This window comes from Protopterus annectens, chromosome 8.part0, assembly GCF_019279795.1.
Source record: "Protopterus annectens isolate FY-2018-M chromosome 8.part0, PAN1.0, whole genome shotgun sequence".
In the NCBI taxonomy this organism is placed as follows: Eukaryota; Metazoa; Chordata; order Ceratodontiformes; family Protopteridae; genus Protopterus; species Protopterus annectens.
The window spans coordinates 1859986550-1860012371 of NC_056741.1; the positions used below are offsets into that span (position 1 = coordinate 1859986550).

Genomic DNA, 25822 nt, shown 5'->3' on the forward strand with positions numbered 1-25822 from the left:
CTGTGCAGTGCTTGAAGACAAGCTTTTCTGTCACTCTAGGTAGAAAGAAGCCTTGAAAAAGACAGGCAGAAACTTTCTAAGAAAGTATACTCACACACACACACCCACCCACTCACCACACTAGTCTACAGAACAACACTGAGGGGGGGAGGGGTACCACGGAACAAACCACTCTAACAAGCTATCAACACTAACACTCAAAGCCAAAGTGATGGGAGGGGAGAAAGGAAACCTATACTAACCTAAACTGATGAAAGAAAATACATTTTTTACTCACAGAAAGGTAAATAACGCACTGTTAGCTGGAGCTCAGAAGACACGATGTGATAAGCAAATCGCGGCAGGCGAGATCTGGGGATGGAAGGCAGTAGAGGTGCATTATGGGTAAGGGGAGGAGTCTGGAGCTCGGAGGTGATGCTAGCAATAGTTGCCGGCTAAGATCCGATACGGATCCGTATCCCACAGGTTGAAGACCAAATGAAGTAAACTACTTCAGATCATCTGTTTTTACTCTTCTCAATGACTTCAGCTGCATTAGTTACAGCCCATATTAAATCATATAAGCTGTTCACCTGTGTGAACTTCAGGAAACATACCAGCCAAAACAACGGCTAAAACATTATCCATGTATATATTTAGCAAATTTACAAATGCATCTGAATATTCCATTGTTATGCAAGCTACTTTAACCGTTCTGTTTACTCTTGTTCCTTGCTTTTTACTAAATATTTTGCAGCAAAAATGTATATTGGGTGAAACACACTGCTAAGTCTGTGGCAAATAAAAAGTGAACAAAAACAGTACACTGCTTGCTGATGTACTCTAAAAAAATTAAAATATTTCATCCAAGACCTGATAGCTTTAGCACCTGAAGTTCTTGCACTGAAAGCCACTGGGTATATTTTAAGCAATGCCAGAATAATACAACAGGAATAAATGCAACTTTAAGTAGTTAAGACCTGCACTGCTTTTAAGATCAACAATTCTGGATTAGAGAAACAAAAAAAAAGGGAAAATGCTTTAAAAAAACATTCCTCAGTTGAGAAGGTCGCACTTGGTAAATTCTATTTCCTTTCAGTATTACAGGAAAATAACTTGGGTAAATCCACAAATGTAACCGTGATTACTTACATTTGTCACCAGCAGTATATCTAAATGGCATATAGGTCTATCAGTGTGACAACACTGAACTCTCTTCTATACAGTTCCTTCAAATCTAACAAGAGTTCTTCAATATAGAATTCTTTCAGAAGCTGTCATACCCAAAATACTATTACCTGATGGTTAGTCTAGGTATACTCTGATGTTCATTTTAACAACAAATCCTGTGAGTAGTTGCCCAAGTCCAAGAAGTCTGAATGCTAATGTTTACCAACTTATTAAACCCAAGTCACTTACACTCCTTCTCCCATAAGTGATTAAGCTGATGGTTTGTAAGAGATGCTTGCTGAGCAAAACTCTTACCACATTCTGTACATTTGTAAGTCTTTTCTGTTTTGTGAATCTGCTGGTGGTTGGCTAAAGTTGTTTGATGTCTAAATGCTATTCCACACTCCATGCAAGCAAATGGTTTTTCACCTGTGTGAATTCGCTGGTGAACCAGGAGATTTGCTAGGCAAGTAAACGTCTTCCCACAGTCATGACATGTATAAGGCTTCTCCCCTGTGTGAGTACGTTTGTGATTGTTAAGAATAAATTTTCTTGCAAAGCTTTTTCCACACTGGTCACATGTAAACGGTTTCTCTCCAGTGTGAATCCGTCGATGTTCAGACAGCCTTACCTGATGTGTAAAGCTTTTTCCACAATCAACACACAAGAAGAGATTCTTTCCTGTATGAATCCGCTGGTGATTAATCAGCGTAGACTGCTGAGTAAAACTTTTTCCACATTCATTACATTTAAAGGGTTTTTCTACTGTCTGATTACGCTGCTGAGTTACAAGTTTTGACTGCTGTGAAAAGTTTTTCTCACAAGTTTTGGATTCTGGTACTGTGTTGTCCTTGTTATGATGAATCTTTTCATGTTCAACAAGTATTGACAACTCCGCATAACTGACATTACACATGTTACATTTAAAAGGTTTGTTTACGTGAAGCATCTGGTTACTAGAATCAACAGGTTTTTCTATCAAACTCTGATCAGAGTCTGCAGGTTTAGGAGATTTAACTCCTTCATGCTGTATCTTTTGGTGTTCAGACAGTTCTGATAGTTGAGCATAACTTTGATCACAAAGTGTACATTTAAAGGCTTTCCCTTTCTGACTTTGGTCATCATTAGCTGAAATTAACTGTTCTGTGGAACTTGAAAATACAGAATGAGGCAATCCCCCAATTCCATGTTGTGTCTTACGATGTTCTAAGAGCCTGGATGACTGTGCATAACACTTGTCACATTCTGTGCACTTAAAAGGCCTTTCTACAGGACTCCTTTGGTTATTTATAGAACCGGATGGTTCTATGAATCTTTTCCTACGAGCTCGAGTTGTGGCTTTCTGTTTTCCATGATGCTTCCTTTCATGATCTGAGAGTCGTGACAATTGAGCATAACACTTATCACATTGTGCGCATTTAAAAGGTTTCTCTATGGCTATTCTCTGGCTTCCACCAGCGCTTTGAATCTGGAAGCAATTAGCAACACACATATAAGTATCAATATCTGGATCACCTGCATGATAAATCCGGTGATGTTCCGAGAGAGTACACAGCTTAGCGAACCCCTTCCCACACACCAAACATAAAAAAGGTCTTTTTCCTTCACGTATCTCACCCTTGTTAAATTCAAAAGTCAGGTCATTACAATTAGCGTCACCAACAGCTTTGGTTGCATCTTCTCCACACTGAACCCACTGGTGGTTGTTAGAACCAGACAGTGGTTTGAATGTCTTTTCACACCCTACAGCCGAGAATAAATTATGCTCTTTATGAGTCTGTTCATGTTCTGAGAATGCAGCAAGTCCTGTAAAACAGTTTCCACAGTAGCTGCAAATATATTCTTCCTCAGTAATACGAGTTTCCTGACGTTCCGCCAACATACCTGCCAGATTGGAGGTGTGCTTAGCTACTGTGCATGCCAAAGGCTTCTCTCCAACAGGACACTTCTGGTGCTCTGGAGGTTCTGACTTGAGTTCCTTTTCACTCTTGGATGTTGTGGTTACTGAAACATACAAGAGATATTTTCACAACATAACTGTTTTGAAACAAATGTGTTGCACAAATATTAAAAACTATAAATTAATCAACACACACTTACCATGACTAAAGTGAGGCTCAAAAGCTAGTCAGAGAACTTACCACACTCTAGTCTGCAAAAATCAGTTTTATTTTTACAATAATGTGCAGTTAAAATATAGTATCTGCAGTAAATAATGCATTCAGAGAGTCATCACATACTGGCTGTTCCTTCTCCAATACCAGGACCAAAGGGCAGAGGTGTAGCCCTCATCCTTTTGCTCATATTAAAAAGCAAAACAAAAAAGCAGCTCCAATTCTGTACTTTGTCTGAGCCTGGCAAAATTCTCTAGAGACTCCAGTTGAAGGAGTCCTTCATAATGTGAAGGACATCTCGAAATGAAAGGCCTTCACAAGTCAAAGCTAAGGAAGTCTGTGAGTGGCTGCAACCTTTGACCAGTCTCTAAATACCTCTGCTCTTAATATATCCAGGGAGATTCTGACATTTTCCTTCATAACAATGACCCATGGATTGGAAGCCAGAGAAACTCTGGACCCAACCAATGCCAAGCTTGTTTTGGTTTGTACCCAGAGGGTTCATGCCAGAGGACTTTGGCCCACTTGTTGTTGGGATGGTGGTTGGGGGCTGCACATGCACCTCATCTGTGCTGATGACCTTGAGCCAGGACAGAATCGGACAGATTGTGAATGTTGTAAGTCTCTCCTATTTTGTGCTCCTTCAAATGCTTCTTATATTTCTTTGGGAAGTTGGCATGGGAACTGCAGGATGTCATAGTATACATAAGCCTACAACAACTTTCCCTAAGAAATCTATTCCAGCCCACAATTAATAGTCTTATCATTGAAATAAGCACAACATTGACAACTAGGCAAAATGTGTTCTGGGCCCAGGCAGAGCAGACAATAGGAATGGCTGTCTTTGTGCAGAATTTATTTTTCACACCAAGGGCAGTATTTAATTGAACTCTTCTTCTTAGGTCTGACAATGTAGTTTGGGCACTTGCACTGACATAAGAAAAAAATGAATGTGGCACAGGCTGATGACTTCTTTATGCCACTGACATCTGGCAGGGAAAGTGTCCTTTGGCTGGGTAATGGTGACATTCTCCAGTATTTGCTCCAACCATGGGCTCCTGTAGACAAGAATGCCCAGGATTCAGTACTACCATTTAAAAGTGTTCCCTCATTACTACCAAGATATCCTAAAAGTTGAAGTTTTCAAGTGGAAAGTCTGGGGCTGATGTTTCCACCCTATAATTCTTGTAACCCAGTGAAAATATCTTTTAAGCTCAAGAGATCATATAAGGCAGACAAGCCCAGACTGATAGCACAGAGGATAAGACACAGGATTACCAACTGGTAGAACTGGGTTTGAAACCTGGTTAAGACACAACTGGGCAGCAGCAGTATCTGCATGAAAGAAAGGTCTGGCAATCTACTTTTGTAATGTACCATGTGTTAAGGAAATTAAAAAAAATTAATTAAACAAACAGTCTTGATCGAGTTTCAACATCTATTAGAAATCACACGTGTAGGAGATAAGAGCCACAGTCAGTAATGTCTCCTCGAACAAACATATTCAAGTATTTTTATAAGAAAAAATACAAGTGAAAATAATAAGTGTTCTCTAGTAGACCACTGCTAGTATCCAATAAAAAGTTTAGCACCAAGATCTGTAAATATAGTTATTCATTAGAACAGTATTAAATATCTAAAATGAAATATGTCAATGTCCTAAAAATACGTTAGTTAAAACATCCTTTTCCCAACGAATTAGTAATGCTACAACACAATGAAATGTTCTAATGAGAGGCCACAGGAATGCAGTCTTAAATAGACTAGCTGATACATTTTAATCTTTTCACATATTCCAGCTATCTAGCAGTTTCAGCAAAATACCTAAACATGCCCAGGCCATAATATATATTGTTTACTGCTTAAAATAATCTGCTGACATGGTTAAAGCTATTGACCATATACTCTTTCTTCTGACATGCTCAGTTCGTTCTACATAGCTCAACTTTCTTATTTATTTATTCCTCCACACATGAGAACCTTACAGGGCCCATCAATAGAGTCAATTTCAACTTGAGTGCATCTTACTTAAGTTAGACAAGTTTACTCTTCCAGAAATCATAAACATACTTTTGTAATTTATGGTGCAAACGTCCAATTTCACATTCTCATTCTTTTCATGACAGAGGAAATAAAGGAGGTATGGCAGTTTCCATAGAAAAATGACTGACTTTGGGCAATTTGGAGTACATGTTTAACACAGATGTTCAAGGCTGCAAGCTGTTAACAAGCTTTAACCTACAGTTATGAAATGCAATTCAACAGTACAAAGATACATAAACATAATCATGTTGGAAAAAAAAACAAGCTGCTTATGTCTATGGGAAGTAACAAGGCATAACAAAACTAATTTTGCAGATGACTACAAACTGGGGGTTCTAAACTGCCTTCTGATCCAAGCCTTCCATGATGAACTCTCCATAGTAAACCCTTGGTGTATTTAGAAAGGGACACAGATTAAATGCTATAAAGTCTAGTAGCATCAAGACTGGTAGAAAACCTCTTCCCCTCATCATACTACATAGATAATATTATATAAAATATGTACCACTACAAAATAAAAATGTAGTTGGGTACCTATTAACTTGGGCCTGATAACTCTCTCTACACCATCCTGTACCACCAGTTATTGGTAAATCCTTTTATTTGGCACAGCCAACTGCCAGCCTGATAACTCTCTCTACACCATCCTGTACCACCAGTTATTGGTAAATCCTTTTATTTGGCACAGCCAACTGCCAGAAAAATATCAAGCTCTAAACAAGTAATCTCTCCCTTACACTCTTGATCTGGCCAGTTACTGAGTATGGTGCCTCCTTTGGGATGTATCTCAATATGTGTATCAAATTATTAGAAAGACCCTAAATGGGTCCTACGCAGAAAGATTACATGCCTAAAGTCTCTGAGGTATCAAGAGAAGCTTAAAGCTCTATCCATTTATTCATCATCTTAGGGTCCTACTCAGAAAGATCACATGCCTAAAGTCTCTGAGATATCAAGAGAGGCTTGAAGCTCTATCCCTTTATTCAGCGTCTTAAAGACTTTTGAGGGGAGAAGTCTGTCTTACTTACCACAACATTACAGACTCGGTTCTGGAACTTCTTTATCCTAAATTCCAATATTTCTACCAATACGAGAACCAGGGACCTAAACCTTCTCTAACAGATAAATAAAATATTGTGGCAGTACAGCTTTGTAGCCCAGTGCCTCTAAAACCTTTGGCATAAACTTCACCTGCATGCTTAGCATTGTGACTCACTATCTTCCCATACACATAACCTAGATGATTGAATTGGTATCTGCAAATTTACTCTTGGATTGACTGGCATGGCTGTCCTGGCTGAAAGGCATTGTGGCCTAAGAGAGGGTTCTCCATCATCATCATCATCATCATCATCACCCCCTTTCCCAATTTCAACATGGGGTCAGGATATTGTGTCAACTGTTTCCATCTCTCTCGATTCAAATACATTCAGTTATCTTCGACAGTCATGCCCGACTGTCACAGGTCTTCTCTCACACAATCCTCCCACCTCTTTGCTGGATGCGCTTATTTCATTTTGCCTTCTTCCAGTCTGTCCCAAATCTTCTACACCAATTTGCTTTCTGCTTCTTCACCACATGTCTGACTCACTTGATCTCCATAACCTCTAGCTTCTTCAGCTGCAGTGCCTTTACTGTCCAGGTTTCTGTACTATATAGTAATACTGGGCTCCACTGTTTTGTACACCTTACTTTTCATCTTCTTTGGCATTTTTCTGTCATACACTTCTCCGACACTCTGTGCCAACTGTCTGCAGCTCCTCTGACTCTAGCTTTGACTTCATTGTTCAGACTTCTCTTCTCCTCAACCACCCCTCCCAGAAACTTGAACCTTTTAACTTGTTCCACTACTTTTCCTTCTATCTTTCCCATTTGTTGCCATTATAACTGTTTTACCTATACCCAGCTTAATCCTACATGCTTTCAATTTTGCATTCCATTTTTCTATCCTCTGCCCAGAGTCTGTCTGTAATGCTACAACGTTTGCATTCAGGAACTTTGTTGATCTGTCCCCTCTAACCTGTTTGCTAATGTAGTCCATCACCAGTATGAACAGCAGTGGGCTCAAAGCTGAACCGTGATGCAAACCTATTCCTACTGGGAGCCCTCTGTGAGGATGGAATACTGTTTGTGCTTGTGTCCCTGGGTCCTTGTACATTGCCTGCACTAATTCTCTCAGTGCTTCTGGGACTTTGAACCACCCTAGAACTGCCTTATTCAGCTTTCTTCAGTCCCTGATATATGCTTTTTCCAAATCAAGGAATGCCCAGTTGGATTCTTTCCTCGTCTCTATCTTTTTTGCAACAATCTGTCTCTCTGCAGATATTAGGCTGCTTGTGCTGCATCCTGATCTAAATCCGAACTGCTCATCTTCCAACTTACTTTCTACTACTCTGTGTATTCGTCTATCAATCACCAGCTTCAGAATGCAGTGTGTCAGGAGTTTGATATCTCTGTACTGCCGACAGCTGTGAATGTGTCCTTTGTTTTTGAACACTGGCAATAGATTGCTTATCCTCCAGACAACTGGGGTATGCCTTTCTCTCCGTACTGTACTGAGTACCCTCGGAGCCATTTTTCCCCTATCTCACTCAACATCTTGATCATATACGCAGAGACCTCCGCTGGGCCTAAAGCTTTCCCTGACTTCATTTTCTTCAGTGCTGTTCTTACTTCTTATAGTGTTGGCTCCTCCTCTTCTTTCATCATTGGCTTTATCTGGGGCAGTACAGCTTTTATAGGTTATCTGCCCGAAGGTATTTATAAGCCTAGCCGGAATGTGTTGGATTTTCTAACCACTTTGGCAATGTGATTATCAAAGGAGAGATTACTATCTACTTGGGTCCCCAGATCCCTTATTACATCTTCCATATTTAGGGGGCTACCTCCTATGTGGTAGTTTGTGGGTACTTTGTTTTTTTCAAAAGGGATGACTATGCACTTTTTGGCATTCAACTTGAGGCCATGGTTTTGACACCAGGTGTCTGTCTCAGTGAGACCCTTTTGGAGGATGTCTTGTGTCAGCCAGAGAGTCATTTACAATCCCTAGTTTGCAGCCGTCTGCAAACTTGGTCAGCCATAGACCTCCTGTGCTTGCCTGTACCTCTGAGAAGTATATGCCGAACAGGAGGGGTCCTAGGACTGAGCCCTGGGAAACGCCACTTGTAACCGGTTTAGAGTCAGACCTACCTCCCGCAACTCTTACCATACGGGTTCTGTCTGTGAGCCAGTTGGCAACCCATCTTGTGACGTAGGGGTTTATATTCAGGCTGGTGAACCTGTCTAAGATATCAGAATGGGGAATGGTGTTGAAGGCCTTTGCTAGGTCTAGGTAGGCTGTGTGGACCACCTTTCCCTCGTCTATAGCCTTGGTAACTGTCTCAAAGAAGTCCACCAGGTTTAGGAGGCATGATCTGCCCTTAACAAAGACGAACTGGGTAGGGTCCAGTGTTTGGAGGTTCCCAATGTCTCTGTTAATGAGATCCATGATGATGCACTCCAAAGCCTTGCAGACCAAGCTAGTCAGGCTTATAAAGAGATAGTTCCTGGGGTCTGTTGTGGCTCCACCTTTCTGGAGCGGAATAACAGCTGCTGTGTGCCACTCTATGGGCACACAGCCTGTGGAGAGGCTGAGTTTAAACAGTGTGTTTAGGTGTGGGGTTAGTTCATCTTTGAGCTCGTGTAGGACGCAGCCTGGAACACCGTCCGGTCCCACTGATGCTGAGTTTTTGACTTTGGAGAGGGCTGTTTTAACCTGAGTGTCTGTGATTTCAGGGGCACTACATTCTTCTGGTATGGTTATGGGCACTTTTGGGGGTGAAGTTTGCACTGAACCTGTCTGCCAGAATGTTGGTGATATCGGTCGGTTCAGTGTATTTTGTGCCATTCTGCACTAACTCCGAGCGGATCTGAGAATTGCCACTTAGATTCTTGACATAGCTAAAGAATGCCTTGTGGTTATCTTTGGAGTCCTTGGTAATTTTTCTTTCGAAACTAGCCTTGGATGATTTTATGGGGGATCGTATTTTCTTGCTGATACTGATCAGGGATGTCTTCCCTTCTTGGGATTTTACTCTTTTCTGTACTAGTTTCCTCCTTGTATTGTATAGCTTGTTTATGGCAGGGGTCCACCAGACTGGTTTCCTTTTCTTGGAGGAGTGAGTCTTGGTTTTGCTTGGAATAGCATGATCCATGCATTCTTGTAGGTGCCCGTAGGGTGCATTAGTAAAGGATTTTGCAACTTGGGCAGCGTTATCTTTTAGCATGGGGGATTTGAAATTTTCCACCTTGGTCTTAAGTAACGTGAAGTTTGCTTTTGAAAAGTTTTTCACGGTGGTTTCTTTGACCGGGGGTGGAGGGCGGAATGTGGCTATCCAGAGTGATTATTTTATGGTCATCAGATCTAACCAGCGAGGGGGTTGACCTCCGGTGTGGAACACCGGTCACCCATGTTGGTGATGACCAGGTCCAATATGTTGTCACCTCTGGTGGGGGTGATGACCAGTTGATCTAGGGAGTTTTGATTTTATAAATTCTAGGAAATGTAGGGCAAGGGAGTTAGTACTTGAGTAGTTCTCCCGGTTAATGTTTGGGTAATTCAAATCACCCAATATCAGGGTGTTTGGTAGGACCTTTGTTTCCCAGTGTTTCCAGAAATGCGGAATGGGGGTCCTGGGACATAGTGGGTGATCTGTAGCAAGCTACAATTTGAATTGCAGTTTTGCCCATTGTTAGTTGCACGTGGATGATCTCTGAAGCATCGTGCTGTGTCACTAACCTGGAGGTGTGGGTATCCTTGATGAATATGGATACACCCCTGCCTTTTGTATTTTGGTCCGGGTTTTGTGGCCGAAATGTATGGTGTGAGTTGTAGCCTGGAAGTGCTGGGGTGCTCTCTGGAGCCCTAAACCAGGTTTCTGTTACTACACATATATCGATTTTTTTCATACTGAGGAGTGCCTCGAGTGCGTGCATTTTGAGGTTTAGACTTCTGGCACTGACTAGCATTACAAAGAAGTTATGTACTCACCATAACGTTCCATCTGAGTAGATACTTCATTTGTTTACAACCTGTGGGTAGTCGGATCCGACCTCGGATCCAAACCGGCAGCTTTCCAAGCTTCAAGATCCGAGCTCCTAGCTCCTCCCCCCTACCCATAATCCCTTACTACCAACCACATTACCTCAGATCAGTTATTTTGCCCTATAGGCTAAAGACGGAGAAGAAATTCTCCAAAGGACAATACCTTACCGAGGTTCGGGGGATGGCAGGGGGGGTCGGTTGCAGACAAATGAAGTATCTACTCAGATGGAACGTTATGGTGAGTACATAACTTCTTTATCTGAAGTAGTTACTTCATTTGATCTGCAACCTGTGGGACAGAGTCCCCAGCTTACCTAAAGGCCCTGGGTGGTCCCTACGGAAGGATATTCCGAAGCACCGCCGAGCCAAAGGAAGCCCTGCTTCTGGAGATCATGTCCAGCTTGTAATGAGAAATGAACGTATGGGAAGAAGACCAGGTAGCTGCTGAACAGATATCGTCTACTGGAACTCTAGACCAAAACGCTGTTGAGGTAGCCACAGATCTAGTAGAATGCGCCCGAACGGCAACCGGAGCTGGCTTCCCAGCTGAAATGTATGCTTGTCTAATACATTGAGAGATCCAGTTTGCCACTGTCACCTTAGAAATTGGTTTGCCCATGGCTGACTTAGCATAAGAAACAAACAACTGGTCTGACTTGCGAAAATCTTTAGTCCTATGAAAGTAAAAACGTAGTTGTCTGTGGACATCCAATTTGTGCAATATGTATTCACCTTTGTTTTGGAAACTCGGGAAGAAAACAGGGAGGTTAATAGATTGATTAATGTTAGCCAATGTGGCTACCTTAGGTAGAAAAGAAGGATTAGTCCTGAGGGCCACCCTACCTTTGTGAAAAATAAGGTATGGATACTTAACGCACAAGGCTTGCAACTCTGATATCCGCTTGGCTGAGGTGATAGCAACCAAGAAGGCTGTTTTCCAAGATAAGAATTTTAAAGGCACTGAAGCCGCCGGTTTGAAAGGTGGTCCTGTTAATGCTTGTAGCACCAAAGTAAGATCCCAAGGAGGCATAGCCGGCTTAATGGGAGGCTTTAAGAGAAACACGCCTTTTAAAAAGGCTTTGCATATCTTTGCTGATGCCAAAGAATTTACGCCATCCCCCACATGATAATGAGAGATGGCTGCAAGTTGGACTTTAATGGTGGACGCACTAGCTCCCTGCCTAAAAAGGAGGGATAGGAAGTCCAGGATAGTGGGAAAAGGAACCGTAAAGGGATCTAACTCCTTATCCTTTGCCCAGATGGAAAAGCGTTTCCATTTTCTGTTGTAGAGCTTTGTGGTGGATGGCTTATGAGCTGCCACCAGAATGGCCTTAACCGGGGACGAGATACCGGGAGTCCTTGCCATTAACGGAACTGGATCAACCAGGCCGTGAGCCTGAGGTTGACCAGGTTCGGAGTGTGGCATCTCGTCGGATGCGAGATTAGGTCTGGTCTGGGATCCAGAATCCATGGGGGGGCCACACTGTGAGACTGCAGAAAGGGGAACCAGAATTGTCGAGGCCAGAATGGGGCAATGAGAATCACTCTGCTCCCCAACCGACAGGCTTTCTGGATGAATTTCGTCATCAGAGGAAGAGGAGGATACGCATAAAGGAGACCGGGTGGCCAAGCATGAACCAGAGCGTCCCTGGGGGATTCCCCTCTGGGGGGAACTATTGCAAAGTAATCGCTGCATTTTGAGTTTAGGGGAGAGCAAAAAGGTTGCAGCGAGGTTGACCCCATTTGAGGAATATCTGCTTCGCGACAGAGGGATTCAGAGACCACTCGTAAGGGCTGAGAAAAACCCGACTTAAGTTGTCCGCTAATATGTTGGACCGCCCCGGAATGTGCGTTGCTATCAGAAAGCGGTTGGTGGAAATAGCCCATTCCCACACTCTCATGGCTTCTCGACACAGGGGGTAAGACCTGGATCCTCCCTGTTTGTTTATATACCAGACAACGGACATGTTGTCCGTCTGGATTGCAACAGTCCCCAGATGTAGAAGGTGATGGAGAGCTTGCAACGCCAACAGCACTGCCCTCATCTCTAGGACGTTGATATGCAATGCAGTCTCTAGAGAAGTCCACGTGCCTTGGACGGACTTGCCTGCATAATGCCCGCCCCACCTGAGGCAGGAAGCGTCCGTGGTCAACGTGGCTTTGACTGGGGGAATTATAAAGGGTCTCCCTTCTTTGAGTTCCTGAGCCTGTAACCACCAAAGTAGGGAGTCCCTGCATGCCCTGCTCAGAGGAATCGGCATGTCCAAGGGATGGACTGATAGTGACCATTGGACCTGGAGAGTCCATTGTACCACTCGCATTCACAGACGGGCATGTAGAGAAAGGCCGATCGCTGCTGACATAGACCCTAACGCCCTCAGGACTAATTCTGCTGGAGGAGCGGGGCTCCGAAGAATGTCCAAAACTTGGCGAGACAAACTGTTTAGCCTGACCGATGTCAGAACCACTCTGGAGATTCGAGTATCCAACCTGGCCCCTATGAATTCTAGGGCTTGAGTGGGGCCCAGGCAGGATTTCTTTAGATTCACTGAAATGCCCAAATGACCAAACAGAGAGAGGGCGTAATTTCTCGCCGTAACCAGTAGATGCTTGTTGGGGGCGGGGCTTGAGCGGGGCCCAGGCAGGATTTCTTTAGATTCACTGAAATGCCCAAATGACCAAACAGAGAGAGGGCGTAATTTCTCGCCGTAACCAGTAGATGCTTGTTGGGGGCGGGGCTTGAGCGGGGCTCAGGCAGGATTTCTTTAGATTCACTGAAATGCCCAAATGACCAAACAGAGATAGGGCGTAATTTCTCGCCGTAACCAGTAGATGCTTGTTGGGGGCGGTGAGGAGCCAGTCGTCCAGGTAAGGGAACACCTGAATGCCCTGGAGTCTCAGGTGGGCTGCAACCACTGCCATGACTTTGGTAAACACTCTGGGGGCTGAGGTTAGGCCAAATGGAAGAACCCTGAACTGATAATGACTGGCTCCTAGCCGGAAGCGGAGGAACCTCCTGGATCGTCTGTCCATTAGTATATGGTAGTACGCATCTTTGAGGTCCAACGAGCGCATCCAGTCGCTCTCCTGCAGAAGGGGGAGAATAGATTGGAGCGTGACCATCTGGAACTTTTCCTTGGGTATGAACAGGTTCAGGGACGAAAGGTCTAGAATGGGTCTGAGGTCCCCCGTTTTCTTTGGCACCAAGAAGAACCTGGAGTAATAACCCAATCCGGACTGCTCTGGGGGGACGGGCTGGATGGCTCTTTTTCTTAGCAACTCCGAAATTTCCAGAGCTGCAGACTCCCTTTGATGGGGTGGAACATCAGGGAGCTGTTTGGGTTTGGGGGGGGGGGTGCAAGAACGGTATCGTGTAACCTCTGGATATTATCCGGAGCACCCATCGATCGTTTGTGATGGACTCCCACTTTGACAGGTGCTCCGATAATCGCCCCCAGACTGCCTCCAGAAAGGGACAGTCGGGCAAGCCCTCAGGGCTGTTGCGCGGGTCCCTCCGAGAAAGGTTCTCTAGACCCGAAGTTACGCGGGCCCCCTCTGCCTTTGGGCCGGTGTCCACCTTGTCCTCCTCTGCCTCTAGAGGATGAGTTGTGCAAAGCAGGAAGGAATTGCTGAGATTTACGGAACCACAGCTTCTTTTGCCCCCTCTGATTCCTGGAGAAGGATCTTTGGGGGTTAGAGAAGCGGACTCCGATGGCCGACAGTGTCTTCCCATCCTTTTCGCTTTGGACTAGCGTGTTGCGAACTGATGAGCCAAATAAGGCCGAACCATCGTAAGGGGAGTTCGCGAAAGATGCCTTAAAGGGATCCGTGAAGTCGCAAAGGCGGAGCCAGGAGTGTCGTCGCAAGACTACTCCAGCTCCGCTAGCTCTAGCGGCTCCTTCCGTGGCATGGGAAAGAAGCCGCATAGATGTATTTGATATGGACTTTAGAGTGGACATTCGAGTCTCAAAAACCCTTTTGTCTGGGACCGACATGGACTGCGGAGGGGCTGCAGCGTATTCTTTAATTAAGTCACGCTGTAGCCTGACAGTATGTGCCATGTAGTTCAGCGACCTTATGGCAAAGGTCGCTGAAGCAAACATCCGCTTCCCAATACGGTCCAAAGCCCGGGACTCCTTGTCCGACGGATGGACCGAAGAACTTTCTTGGGCAAGTTCTTTCTTAGTGGCCGCCGCCACCAACATAGCATCAACCGGCGCGCCTTTGGACCAAGAAGGTCTATCAGAGGGAGGGCTGAGGACCTTATCTGGGCGTCTAGGGATAGGCTCCACGGTGTCGGGCTCCTTCCAAGCCCTGGTGGTAATTAGGTCCACCAAGGGGTCGGCTGGGGGGGACACCCAGGAGGTAGATGGGCCTGCCTCAAAAGCCTCCAGAAATACGGACTCGTACAGGGAAGGTATTTGGGCAGACCACCCCCCTCTTATACGCAACATTTCCATGATGTCTCCAAATGAGACATCTTCAAGGGGTGACCTTGGGGAACCCTCCGTATCATCCAAATCCGTATCCGTGGTAATGGACTCGGTGGAGTCCAGGTGCCTCCTTTTACACTGGTGCTTCCGAAGCGCCTCTTCGGCGGGGCTGTCAGAAGAGGGCTTGTCCACCGGGTGGTGTTCCTCCCTAGGAACTAACTGGAGGCTTTGGGCAGGCTGTCCAGATGGACGGATGATCGAAGACAGACCCTGATACAGTGGGGGCACAGGTGGATCCGAAGGCTCGGTCGGGGACCTGGATGACCTCGACAGTACCCTCTCCACTACCTCAAAAGCCGAGGGAGATACACTGTCACCAGCCTGAGAAAGCAACCTCCTCGGCTCCGAGGATAGGATCGGGGTCAGAGCTGAAGCAATCGGACCCGAGATAGTGGTGTGCTCTGCCCCAATCGGCGCCGAAGACACAACCACCCCCTCGGATCCGGTGCTCAACCCTCGGCCCCAAGAGCTTGGATGCGACAAGCTCGAAGGTATAGTCGGCATCGAAGACACTATCCCTGTCGGCGCCGACGTATCCCCGGATCCGAAAGGGCCTGGATCCGACAACTCCAAGATTCGATAACGGGTCGGAGAAGGAGCGATCGGGGCAAAGATGGGGGATGCACTCCCTCCCAAAGGGGGGGAAGGCAAGAGCATCCCCATCTGCATCTGGGTCTGTAAAAATCTTCGCATCATCCGATCCATGTCTGCTTCGGAGATGCTTCTAGTAGATCGCGAGGAGGTAGTCGAGGCAGGCCGTGAAGGCCGCCTCGAAGACCTCGAGGGAGCCCTATCCTCCTCCTCCGGCTCCGGAGAAAAGGAAGGTGAACGGAGCCGAGAAGACAAGGATCCGGAGACCCTCTCAGAGGACTTCAAAATCTTTTCAGGCGGAGCCAAGGGATGAGACTCGGCCCGCCTCTTGAAGAATGGCCCTTTCTTCTTCTCCCTGTGGGAAGAAGAACCAGACTCCACAGAGCTAGTACCCGATAAGGGAGGCTGAGTCCCGGGTACAGCTAAGGGAGTAGCCGGCGCCAAAGCTACAGGAGTAGCCTGACCCCGGCTGGGAGAGGAAGAAGAAGCCGATTCCTGAGGGAGTTTTCCCACAAGGATCAGCTTGTTCTTCTTGTCCCTAAGTGCCCGAGGGTTGAAGGCCGCACAAATTTGGCAGGCCTCCGACAAATGTGCTGCCCCCAGACATAAAACGCACTGAGTGTGGCCATCAGCTGGGGAAAGCTTGTGGCCACACTCAGTACATTTTGTAAATATAGCCTTAGACTCAGCCATAAATTCTCTCTCACACACACACCCAAACACTAGGAGGGGAGAGACAAATTTAAACTAAGGAAAAAGATTTTTTTTTTTTTTTTTTGTTAAGTGGGTTTTGAAGGATTCGACGCTAAACACACACACGCACAATTTAACCTAGAAAATAGCTATAGAAAAAGGAACAATCTCACCAGGCCAGGAGCTCTTCACTAAGAAGCAAAAAGAAGTTATGTACTCACCATAACGTTCCATCTGAGTAGATACTTCATTTGTCTGCAACCTGTGGGTAGTCGGATCCGACCTCGGATCCGAACCGGCAGCTTTCCAAGCTTCAAGATCCGAGCTCCTAGCTCCTCCCCCCTACCCATAATCCCTTACTACCAACCACATTACCTCAGATCGGTTATTTTGCCCTATAGGCTAAAGATGGAGAAGAAATTCTCCAAAGGACAATACATTACCGAGGTTCGGGGGATGGCAGGGGGGGTCGGTTGCAGACAAATGAAGTATCTACTCAGATGGAACGTTATGGTGAGTACATAACTTCTTTATCTGAAGTAGTTACTTCATTTGATCTGCAACCTGTGGGACAGAGTCCCCAGCTTACCTAAAGGCCCTGGGTGGTCCCTACGGAAGGATATTCCGAAGCACCGCGGAGCCAAAGGAAGCCCTGATTCTGGAGATCATGTCCAGCTTGTAATGAGAAATGAACGTATGGGAAGAAGACCAGGTAGCTGCTGAACAGATATCGTCTACTGGAACTCTAGACCAAAACGCTGTTGAGGTAGCCACAGATCTAGTAGAATGCACCCGAATGGCAACCGGAGCTGGCTTCCCAGCTGAAATGTATGCTTGTCTAATACATTGAGACATCCAGTTTGCCTCCGTCACCTTAGAAATTGGTTTGCCCATGGCTGACTTAGCATAAGAAACAAACAACTGGTCTGACTGGCGAAAATCTTTAGTCCTATGCAAGTAAAAACGTAGTTGTCTGTGGACATCCAATTTGTGCAATATGTATTCACCTTTGTTTTGGAAACTCGGGAAGAAAACAGGGAGGTTAATAGATTGATTAATGTTAGCCTCTGTGGCTACCTTAGGTAGAAAAGAAGGATTAGCCCTGAGGGCCACCCTATCTTTGTGAAAAATAAGGTATGGATACTTAACGCACAAGGCTTGCAACTCTGATACCCGCTTGGCTGAGATGATAGCAACCAAGAAGGCTGTTTTCCAAGATAAAAATTTTAAAGGCACTGAAGCCGCCGGTTTGAAAGGTGGTCCTGTTAATGCTTGTAGCACCAAAGTAAGATCCCATGGAGGCATAGCCGACTTAATGGGAGGCTTTAAGAGAAACACGCCTTTTAAAAAGGCTTTGCATATATTTGCTGACGCCAAGGAATTTACGTCATCCCCCACATGATAATGAGAGATGGCTGCAAGTTGGACTTTAATGGTGGACGCACTAGCTCCCTGCCTAAAAAGGAGGGATAGGAAGTCCAGGATAGTGGGAATAGGAACCGTAAAGGATCTAATTCCTTATCCTTTGCTCAGATGGAAAAGCGTTTCCATTTACTGTTGTAGAGCTTTCTGGTGGATGGCTTATGAGCTGCCACCAGAATGGCCTTAACCGGGGACGAGATACCGGGAGTCCTTGCCATTAACGGAACTGGATCAACCAGGCCGTGAGCCTGAGGTTGACCAGGTTCGGAGTGTGGCATCTCGTCGGATGCGAGATTAGGTCTGGTCTGGGATCCAGAATCCATGGGGGGGCCACACTGTGAGACTGCAGGAAGGGGAACCAGACTTGTCTATGCCAGAATGGGGCAATGAGAATCACTCTGCTCCCCAACCGACAGGCTTTCTGGATGAATTTCGTCATCAGAGGAAGAGGAGGATACGCATAAAGGAGACCGGGTGGCCAAGCATGAACCAGAGCGTCCCTGGGGGATTCCCCTCTGGGGGGAACTATCACGAAGTAATCGCTGCATTTTGAGTTTAGGGGAGAGGCAAAAAGGTCGCAGCGAGATTGACCCCATTTGAGGAATATCTGCTTCGTGACAGAGGGATTCAGAGACCACTCGTAAGGGCTGAGAAAAACCCGACTTAAGTTGTCCGCTAATATGTTGGACCGCCCCGGAATGTGCGTTGCTATCAGAAAGCGGTTGGTGGAAATAGCCCATTCCCACACTCTCATGGCTTCTCGACACAGGGGGTAAGACCTGGTCCCTCCCTGTTTGTTTATATACCAGACAACGGACATGTTGTCCATCTGGATTGCAATAGTCCCCAGAGGTAGAAGGTGATGGAGAACTTGCAACGCCAACAGCACTGCCCTCATCTCTAGGATGTTGATATGCAATGCAGTCTCTAGAGAAGTCCACGTGCCTTGGATGGACTTGCCTGCATAATGCCCGCCCCACCCGAGGCAGGAAGCGTCCGTGGTCAACGTGGCTTTGACTGGGGGAATTACAAAGGGTCTCCCTTCTTTGAGTTCCTGAGCCTGTAACCAGCAAAGTAGGGAGTCCCTGCATGACCTGCTCAGAGGAATCGGCATGTCCAAGGGATGGATCGATAGTGACCATTGGACCTGGAGAGTCCATTGTAACACTCGCATTCGCAGACGGGCATGTAGAGAAAGGCCGATCGCTGCTGACATAGACCCTAACGCCCTCAGGACTAATTCTGCTGGAGGAGCGGGGCTCCGAAGAATGTCCAAAACTTGGCGAGACAAACTGTTTAGCCTGACCGATGTCAGAACCACTCTGGGGATTCGAGTATCCAACCTGGCCCCTATGAATTCTACGGCTTGAGTGGGGCCCAGGCAGGATTTCTTTAGATTCAATGAAATGCCCAAATGACCAAACAGAGATAGGGCGTAATTTCTCGCCGTAACCAGTAGATGCTTGTTGGGGGCGGTGAGGAGCCAGTCGTCCAGGTAAGGGAACACCTGAATGCCCTGGAGTCTCAGGTGGGCTGCAACCACTGCCATGACTTTGGTAAACACTCTGGGGGCTGAGGTTAGGCCAAATGGAAGAACCCTGAACTGATAATGACTGGCTCCTAGCTGGAAGCGGAGGAACCTCCTGGATCGTCTGTCCATTAGTATATGGTAGTACGCATCTTTGAGGTCCAACGAGCACATCCAGTCGCTCTCCTGCAGAAGGGGGAGAATAGATTGAAGGGTGACCATCCGGAACTTTTCCTTGGGTATGAACAGGTTCCGGGACGAAAGGTCTAGAATGGGTCTGAGGTCCCCCGTTTTCTTTGGCACCAAGAAGAACCTGGAGTAATAACCCAATCCGGACTGCTCTGGGGGGATGGGCTGGATGGCTCTTTTTCTTAACAACTCCGAAATTTCTAGAGCTGCAGACTCCCTTTGATGGGGTGGAACATCGGGGAGCTGTTTGGGTTTGGGGGGGGGGTACAAGAATGGTATCGTGTAACCTCTGGATATTATCCGGAGCACCCAACGATCATTTGTGATGGACTCCCACTTTGACAGGTGCTCCGATAATCGCCCCCCCGACTGCCTCCAGAGAGGGACAGTCGGGCAAGCCCTCAGGGCTGTTGCGCGGGTCCCTCCGAGAAAGGTTCTCTAGACCCGAAGTTACGCGGGCCCCCTCTGCCTCTGGGCCGGCGTCCACCTTGTCCTCCTCTGCCTCTAGAGGACGAGTTGTCCGCAGCAGGACGGGATTGCTGAGATTTACGGAACCACAGCTTCTTTTGCCCCCTCTGATTCCTGGAGAAGGATCTTTGGGGGTTAGAGAAGCGGACTTCGACGGCCAACAGCGTCTTCCCATCCTTTTCGCTTTGGACTAGCGTGTCGCGAACTGATGAGCCAAATAAGGCCGAACCATCGTAAGGGGCATTCGCGAAGGACGCCTTAAAGGGATCCGTGAAGTCGCAAAGGCGGAGCCAGGAGTGCCGTCGCAAGACTACTCCCGCTCCGCTAGCTCTAGCGGCTAATTCCGTGGCATGGGAAAGAAGCCGCATAGATGTATTTGATATGGACTTTAGAGTGGCCATTCGAGTCTCAAAAACCTTTTTGTCTGGGACCGACATGGGCTGCAGCGTATTCTTTAATTATGTCACGCTGTAGCCTGATATTATGTGCCATGTAGTTCAGCGACCTTATGGCAAAGGTCGCTGAAGCAAACATCCGCTTCCCAATACGGTCCAAAGCCCGGGACTCCTTGTCCAGCGGATGGACCGAAGAACTTTCTTGGGCAAGTTCTTTCTTAGTGGCCGCCGCCACCAACATAGCATCAACCGGCACGCCTTTGGACCAAGAAGGTCTATCAGAGGGAGGGCTGAGGACCTTATCTGGGCGTCTAGGGATAGGCTCCATGGTGTCGGGCTCCTTCCAAGCCCTGCTGGTAATTAGGTCCACCAAGGGGTCGGCTGGGGGGGACACCCAGGAGGTAGATGGGCCTGCCTCAAAAGCCTCCAGAAATACGGTCTCGTCCAAGGAGGGTTTTTGAGCAGACCACCCCCCTCTTATACGCAACATTTCCATGATGTCTCCAAATGAGACATCTTCAGGGGGTGACCTTGGGGAACCCACCGTATCATCCAAATCCGTATCCGTGGTAATGGACTCGGGGGAGTCCAGGTGCCTCCTTTTACACTGGTGCTTCCGAGGCGCCTCTTCGGCGGGGCTGTCCGAAGAGGGCTCGTCCACCGGGTGATGTTCCTCCCTAGGAACTAACTGGCGGCTTTGGGCAGGCTGTCCAGATGGTCGGATGATCGAAGACAGACCCTGATACAGTGGGGGCACGGGTGGATCCAAGGCCCGGTCGGGGACCTGGATGACCTCGACAGTACCCTCTCCACTACCTCAAAAGCCGAGGGAGATTCACTGTCACCAGCCTGAGAAAGCAACCTCCTTGGCTCCGAGGATAGGATCGGGGTCGGAGCCGAGCAATCGACCGAGGTAGTGGTGTGCTCCGCCCCAATCGGCACCAAGACACAACCACCCCTCAGATCCGATGCTCAACCCTCGGCCCAGAGAGCTTGGATCCGACAAGCTCGAAGGTATAGTTGGCGTCGAAGACACTATCCCTGTCGGCGCCGAAGTATCCCTGGATCCGAAAGGGCCTGGATCCGACAACTCCGAGACCCGATAACGGGTCGGAGAAGGAGCGATCGGGGCAAAGATGGAGGCTGCACTCCCTCCCAAAGGGGGGGGGGAGGGAAGAGCATCCCCATCTGCATCTGGGTCTGTAAAAATCTTCGCATCATCCAATCCATGTCTGCTTCAGAGATGCTTCTAGTAGACCGCGAGGAGGTAGTCGAGGCAGGCCGTGAGGGCCGCCTCGAAGACCTCGAGGGAGACCTATCCTCCTCCTCCGGCTCCGGAGAAAAGGAAGGTGAACGGAGCCGAGAGGACAAGGATCCGGAGACCCTCTCAGGGGACTTCAAAATCTTTTCAGGCGGAGCCGAGGGATGAGACTCGGCCCGCCTCTTCAAAGAATGGCCCTCTCTCTCTCTATGTTTCTTCTTCTCCCTGTGGGAAGAAGAACCAGACTCCACAGAGCTAGTACCCGATAAGGGAGGTTGAGTCCCGGGTACAGCTAAGGGAGTAGCCGGCACCGAAGCTACAGGAGTAGCCTGTCCCCGGCTGGGAGAGGAAGAAGAAGCCGATTCCTGAGGGAGTTTTCCCGCCAGGATCAGCTTGTTCTTCCTGTCCCTAAGTGCCCGAGGGTTGAAGGCCACACAAATTTGGCAGGCCTCCGACAAATGTGCTGCCCCCAGACATAAAACGCACTGAGTGTGGCCATCAGCTGGGGAAAGCTTGTGGCCACACTCAGTACATTTTGAAAATATAGCCTTAGACTCAGCCATAAATTCTCTCACACACACACACCCAAACACTAGGGGGAGAGGGGGAGAGACAAATTTAAACTAAGGAAAAAGATTTTTTTTTTTTTAAGTGGGTTTTGAAGGATTCGACGCTAAACACACACACACAATTTAAACTAGAAAATAGCTATAGAAAAAGGAACAATCTCACCAGGCCAGGAGCTCTTCACTAAGAAGCAACTGTCTTTAGCCGCGGCAAAAAACGATCTGAGGTAATGTGATTGGTAGTAAGGGATTATGGGTAGGGGGAAGGAGCTAGGAGCTCGGATCTTGAAGCTTGGAAAGCTGCCGGTTCGGATCCGAGGTCGGATCCGACTACCCACAGGTTGCAGATTAAATGAAGTAACTACTTCAGATCCTCAGTTTTTTGTTACTTGTGCTATTTACAGCAGTGGGTTTGTCTTTTGAGCCTTGCCTAAAAAAAGGCACTATGGGGGAGGCAAGAGCCTTGGCCAGTATTCAAAAGCCTAAGGGTGACAGGTGCAAGATGTCTTTAGCGAAGCTGCGTGGCTTGTCGAGCATGCCATCCCAGGCTGACAGACACTGGATCCCCTTTGAATGACACCAGAAGCTTAGCCAATTGTTGAAACTGGTAATTTTTTCTTTATACCGTGGTATCATTCTTGGTGATGGTAGGATGCTACTCAATGTCAGGGTCATACCGGCCTGGGCTACATGATCAGAGAGCTCTTCCATGTCTCTTTTCATGTAGTCCAGGGAGGTACGGCTCAGGTCATTCACATCAACATGGACAATGACACAGTCGTATTTGTACTTGTTCTGGAGTGACCTGAGTGCTTGTGTTATGTGGCGGATCCTGGCACATGACAGGCAGCTAACAGTAACCTTCTCCTTGTTCAGCCTAGTGAGTGGGACGTCAGTGTACTAACTATAGAGTCACCTATTATTAGTGTGTTGGGTATGTTATTTTGCCTTAAGGGCTGTGATTGCGTGGCACACTGGTTTTGTGAAGTAAATGTTTCATGGTTTCTGTTGGGGGGGGGTGGAGGTTGCTTGATGTCTGCTTTGGAGGTCTCTGTTGCTTTTCCAGAGTTTTATTTAGAGCCTCCGAGTATGTTTTCGTGTATTTATGTGTGTTTTTTTGCCGGTGCTGGTTTCATAGGTCTATGTGAGACTGGTGGTGTGACACAAGTAATTCTCTCTCCCCTTGACTGTCTGGTCCAGTCTTGGGTTGAGAGAGCTTAGCCTCCAGTTTGGCTGTATAATTGCATCTCTTGCATCTATTAGTGTTTGGTGGTAGGAGGAGAGGGCTGTCTGTGCACATGAGGCAGTTGTAACATTGCCTCAAAATGCCCAGATTCACCAGTTGGACCGATGAGTACACCTGAAACTGCCCTTTGGACATGCCTGGATAGGTACAGTGAACTGTTTTACTGATTGGCTGGTAAGGTTAAATAGAGAGCCTTGTCCTTCTCTACAGTATAAGGGGCGTCTAGTGCTAAGGTTTATTAGTGCTTACGATGAGTTTTGAGCAAGTGCCGGGCTGAGAAGTGAATGGCTTGAGTGCTTAAGTTGAAAGTTTGTCTAGTTTCAAGGGAAAAATTGAAGAGTAGACTTTGTGGAGCCAGGAATAGTTATACCCTAGCTGCCCGGCCGGGAATAGTTATACCCTAGCTGCCTGGCACACAAAACCGCAAAAATGCGGGTTTTACAGCAGGGAAATGAAAGATATAGAAATTAGCTCAAAATGACCAATAAACTACTAATTTCTCGGCTAAAACTACTCCTCCAGGGACATAAAGGGTGCTCAAAGCTCCCCTCTCTCACAGGTGAACAGAGAAACCTTCCTTCTATCCAAGTAAGGTATGGGCAAACACAGAAACTAGGAACACCGCCCTGAATTCAGCACTAACCTGAAAACTGGACTATACTAGTTTATAGGTTCATAGGTTCATACTAGGCTATCTGCCCAAGGGCATTTATAAGCCTAGCCCATAGTTATGTGGCTTTCGCCACCCCTTTAGTTTGAATAAAAACTATGCCTATCATTTTGCTGTGCCTCTGTCAAGCAGTGACGCTGAAGTAATCCCTGGGGTATATCTGCAATCTCCCATCCATTGGTCAAGATTCCTCTTGAACAAGACCAGAGAGGTGCTCTGCCTCACATGTACCGGGATTTTGTTCCACAGCATAGGGAGTCTCTGGGTGATGAATCTGTCCCTCCAGCACGTTCTATTTATAACCGTGTCAAGGTTTAAGTCTCCCGCCCTTGTGGTTCTGAGGGATCTAGATTTTTTGAGGTGATGCATATTCATCAAATCTGGGTTTGACATGGCCTTATATGTCAGGCACAGGTCACCTCTGAGCAAGCGGTATGAGACTGAATAGAGCTGGAGTTCTTTCAGTCGGCAGCATAAGACATATTTTTGAGACCCTTTATCCTTTTGGTGAGGAACTTTTGGGGCCTTTCAAGCTGCAGCAGGTGTCTGGTCAGATACATTCCGAACGGGGCATTGTACTCAATCATAGGTCGAATAAGTGATGCGTACAGGGGCACGATGACCTCCCTTGATCTAGATGTGAATCCCTTCATAATCAGGTGGGTGATATAGAAGGTTTTCCTAACTACTTTAGCAACATGAGTGTCAAAGCGAAGGCTACTGTCAACCTGGGTCCCCAGATCTCTGATGACTTTTTCTGTGCTCAGTGGATTGCCACCTATATGGTAGCTAGGGATAGCCTTGTTTTTCCCAAAGGGTATGACTATGCATTTTTTGGCGTTTAACTTCAGGCCATGGCTCTGGCACCAGTTATCCATTTCTGTGAGGCCCTTCTGGAGGATATCTGTGTCAGATGTGTTTTCGACTATGGCGCCCAGTTTGCAGTCATCTGCAAACTTTGTCAGCCATAACCCTCCTGTGTTTGCTTGTACTTCAGAAAAGTAGATGCCGAACAAGAGTGGACCCAGGACTGAGCCCTGTGGGACACCACTTGTGACAGGCTTTGAGTCTGACATGGCTCCAGCAACTCTGACCCTGTGGGTTCTGTCACTTAGCCAGTTTGCAACCCATCTTGTGATGTATGGGTTTACATTCAAGCTGATGAGTTTTTCGATGATACCTGAGTGGGGTATTGTGTCGAAGGCCTTTGCCAGGTCGAGGTAGGCTGTATGGACTGCCTTTCCTCATCAATGGCCTTGGTGACTGTCTCAAAAAGTCAACCAAGTTTAAGAGGCAGGATCTGCCTTTGACAAAGCCAAACTGAGTTGGATCCAAAGTCTGCAAGTTCCCTATGTCTTTATTTATGAGTTCCATTATGATCCTCTCCATGGCTTTGCAGATAAGGCTTGTCAAGCTAATGGGGCGGTAATTTCCAGGGTCTGTGGAGGCACCGCCCTTATGAAGTGGGACCACAGTAGCCGTGCGCCACTCCTTGGGTACGTATCCTGAGGTGAGGCTAAGATTAAACAGCTGTCCTAACTGTGGGTTTAATTCCTCATTGAGTTCATGAAGCACACAGCCGGGGACACCATCCGGTCCCATGGATGCTGTGTTTTTGCCTTAGTGAGGGCAGTTCTCACCTGGGCGTTGGAGATGTTTGGGGGGCTACAATCCTCTGGAATAGATATCTCTCCTTTTGGGGGGGGGGAGAAGTTTGCACTGAACCTGTCAGCCAGTATGTTGGCAATGTGTGTAGGTTCAGTAATTTTCACATCATTTTGAACTAATTCTGAGCATATCTGGGAGTTTCCTCCTAGGTTTCTAACATAGCTAAAGAAGGCCTTATGATTCTCTTTAGAGTCCTTGGCAATTTTTCTCTCAAAATTTGCCTTGGATGATTTTATGAGAGCT

General features: G+C 47.0%; 1 protein-coding gene across 3 annotated transcripts in view; it reads right to left on the reverse strand.

Annotated features, from left to right (window-relative positions):
* Positions 1–612: 612 nt before the first annotated feature.
* The window catches only part of LOC122809683 (zinc finger protein 2 homolog), a 350734-nt gene continuing 325524 nt past the window's right edge, over positions 613–25822 (reverse strand). For all 3 annotated transcript variants that reach the window (XM_044081358.1, XM_044081359.1, XM_044081360.1), the window contains one exon: positions 613–3153. In XM_044081358.1, the coding sequence (XP_043937293.1) occupies positions 1391–3153 (1763 nt within the window). In that variant the 3' untranslated portion in view covers positions 613–1390. The remainder of the gene's footprint in view (positions 3154–25822) is intronic.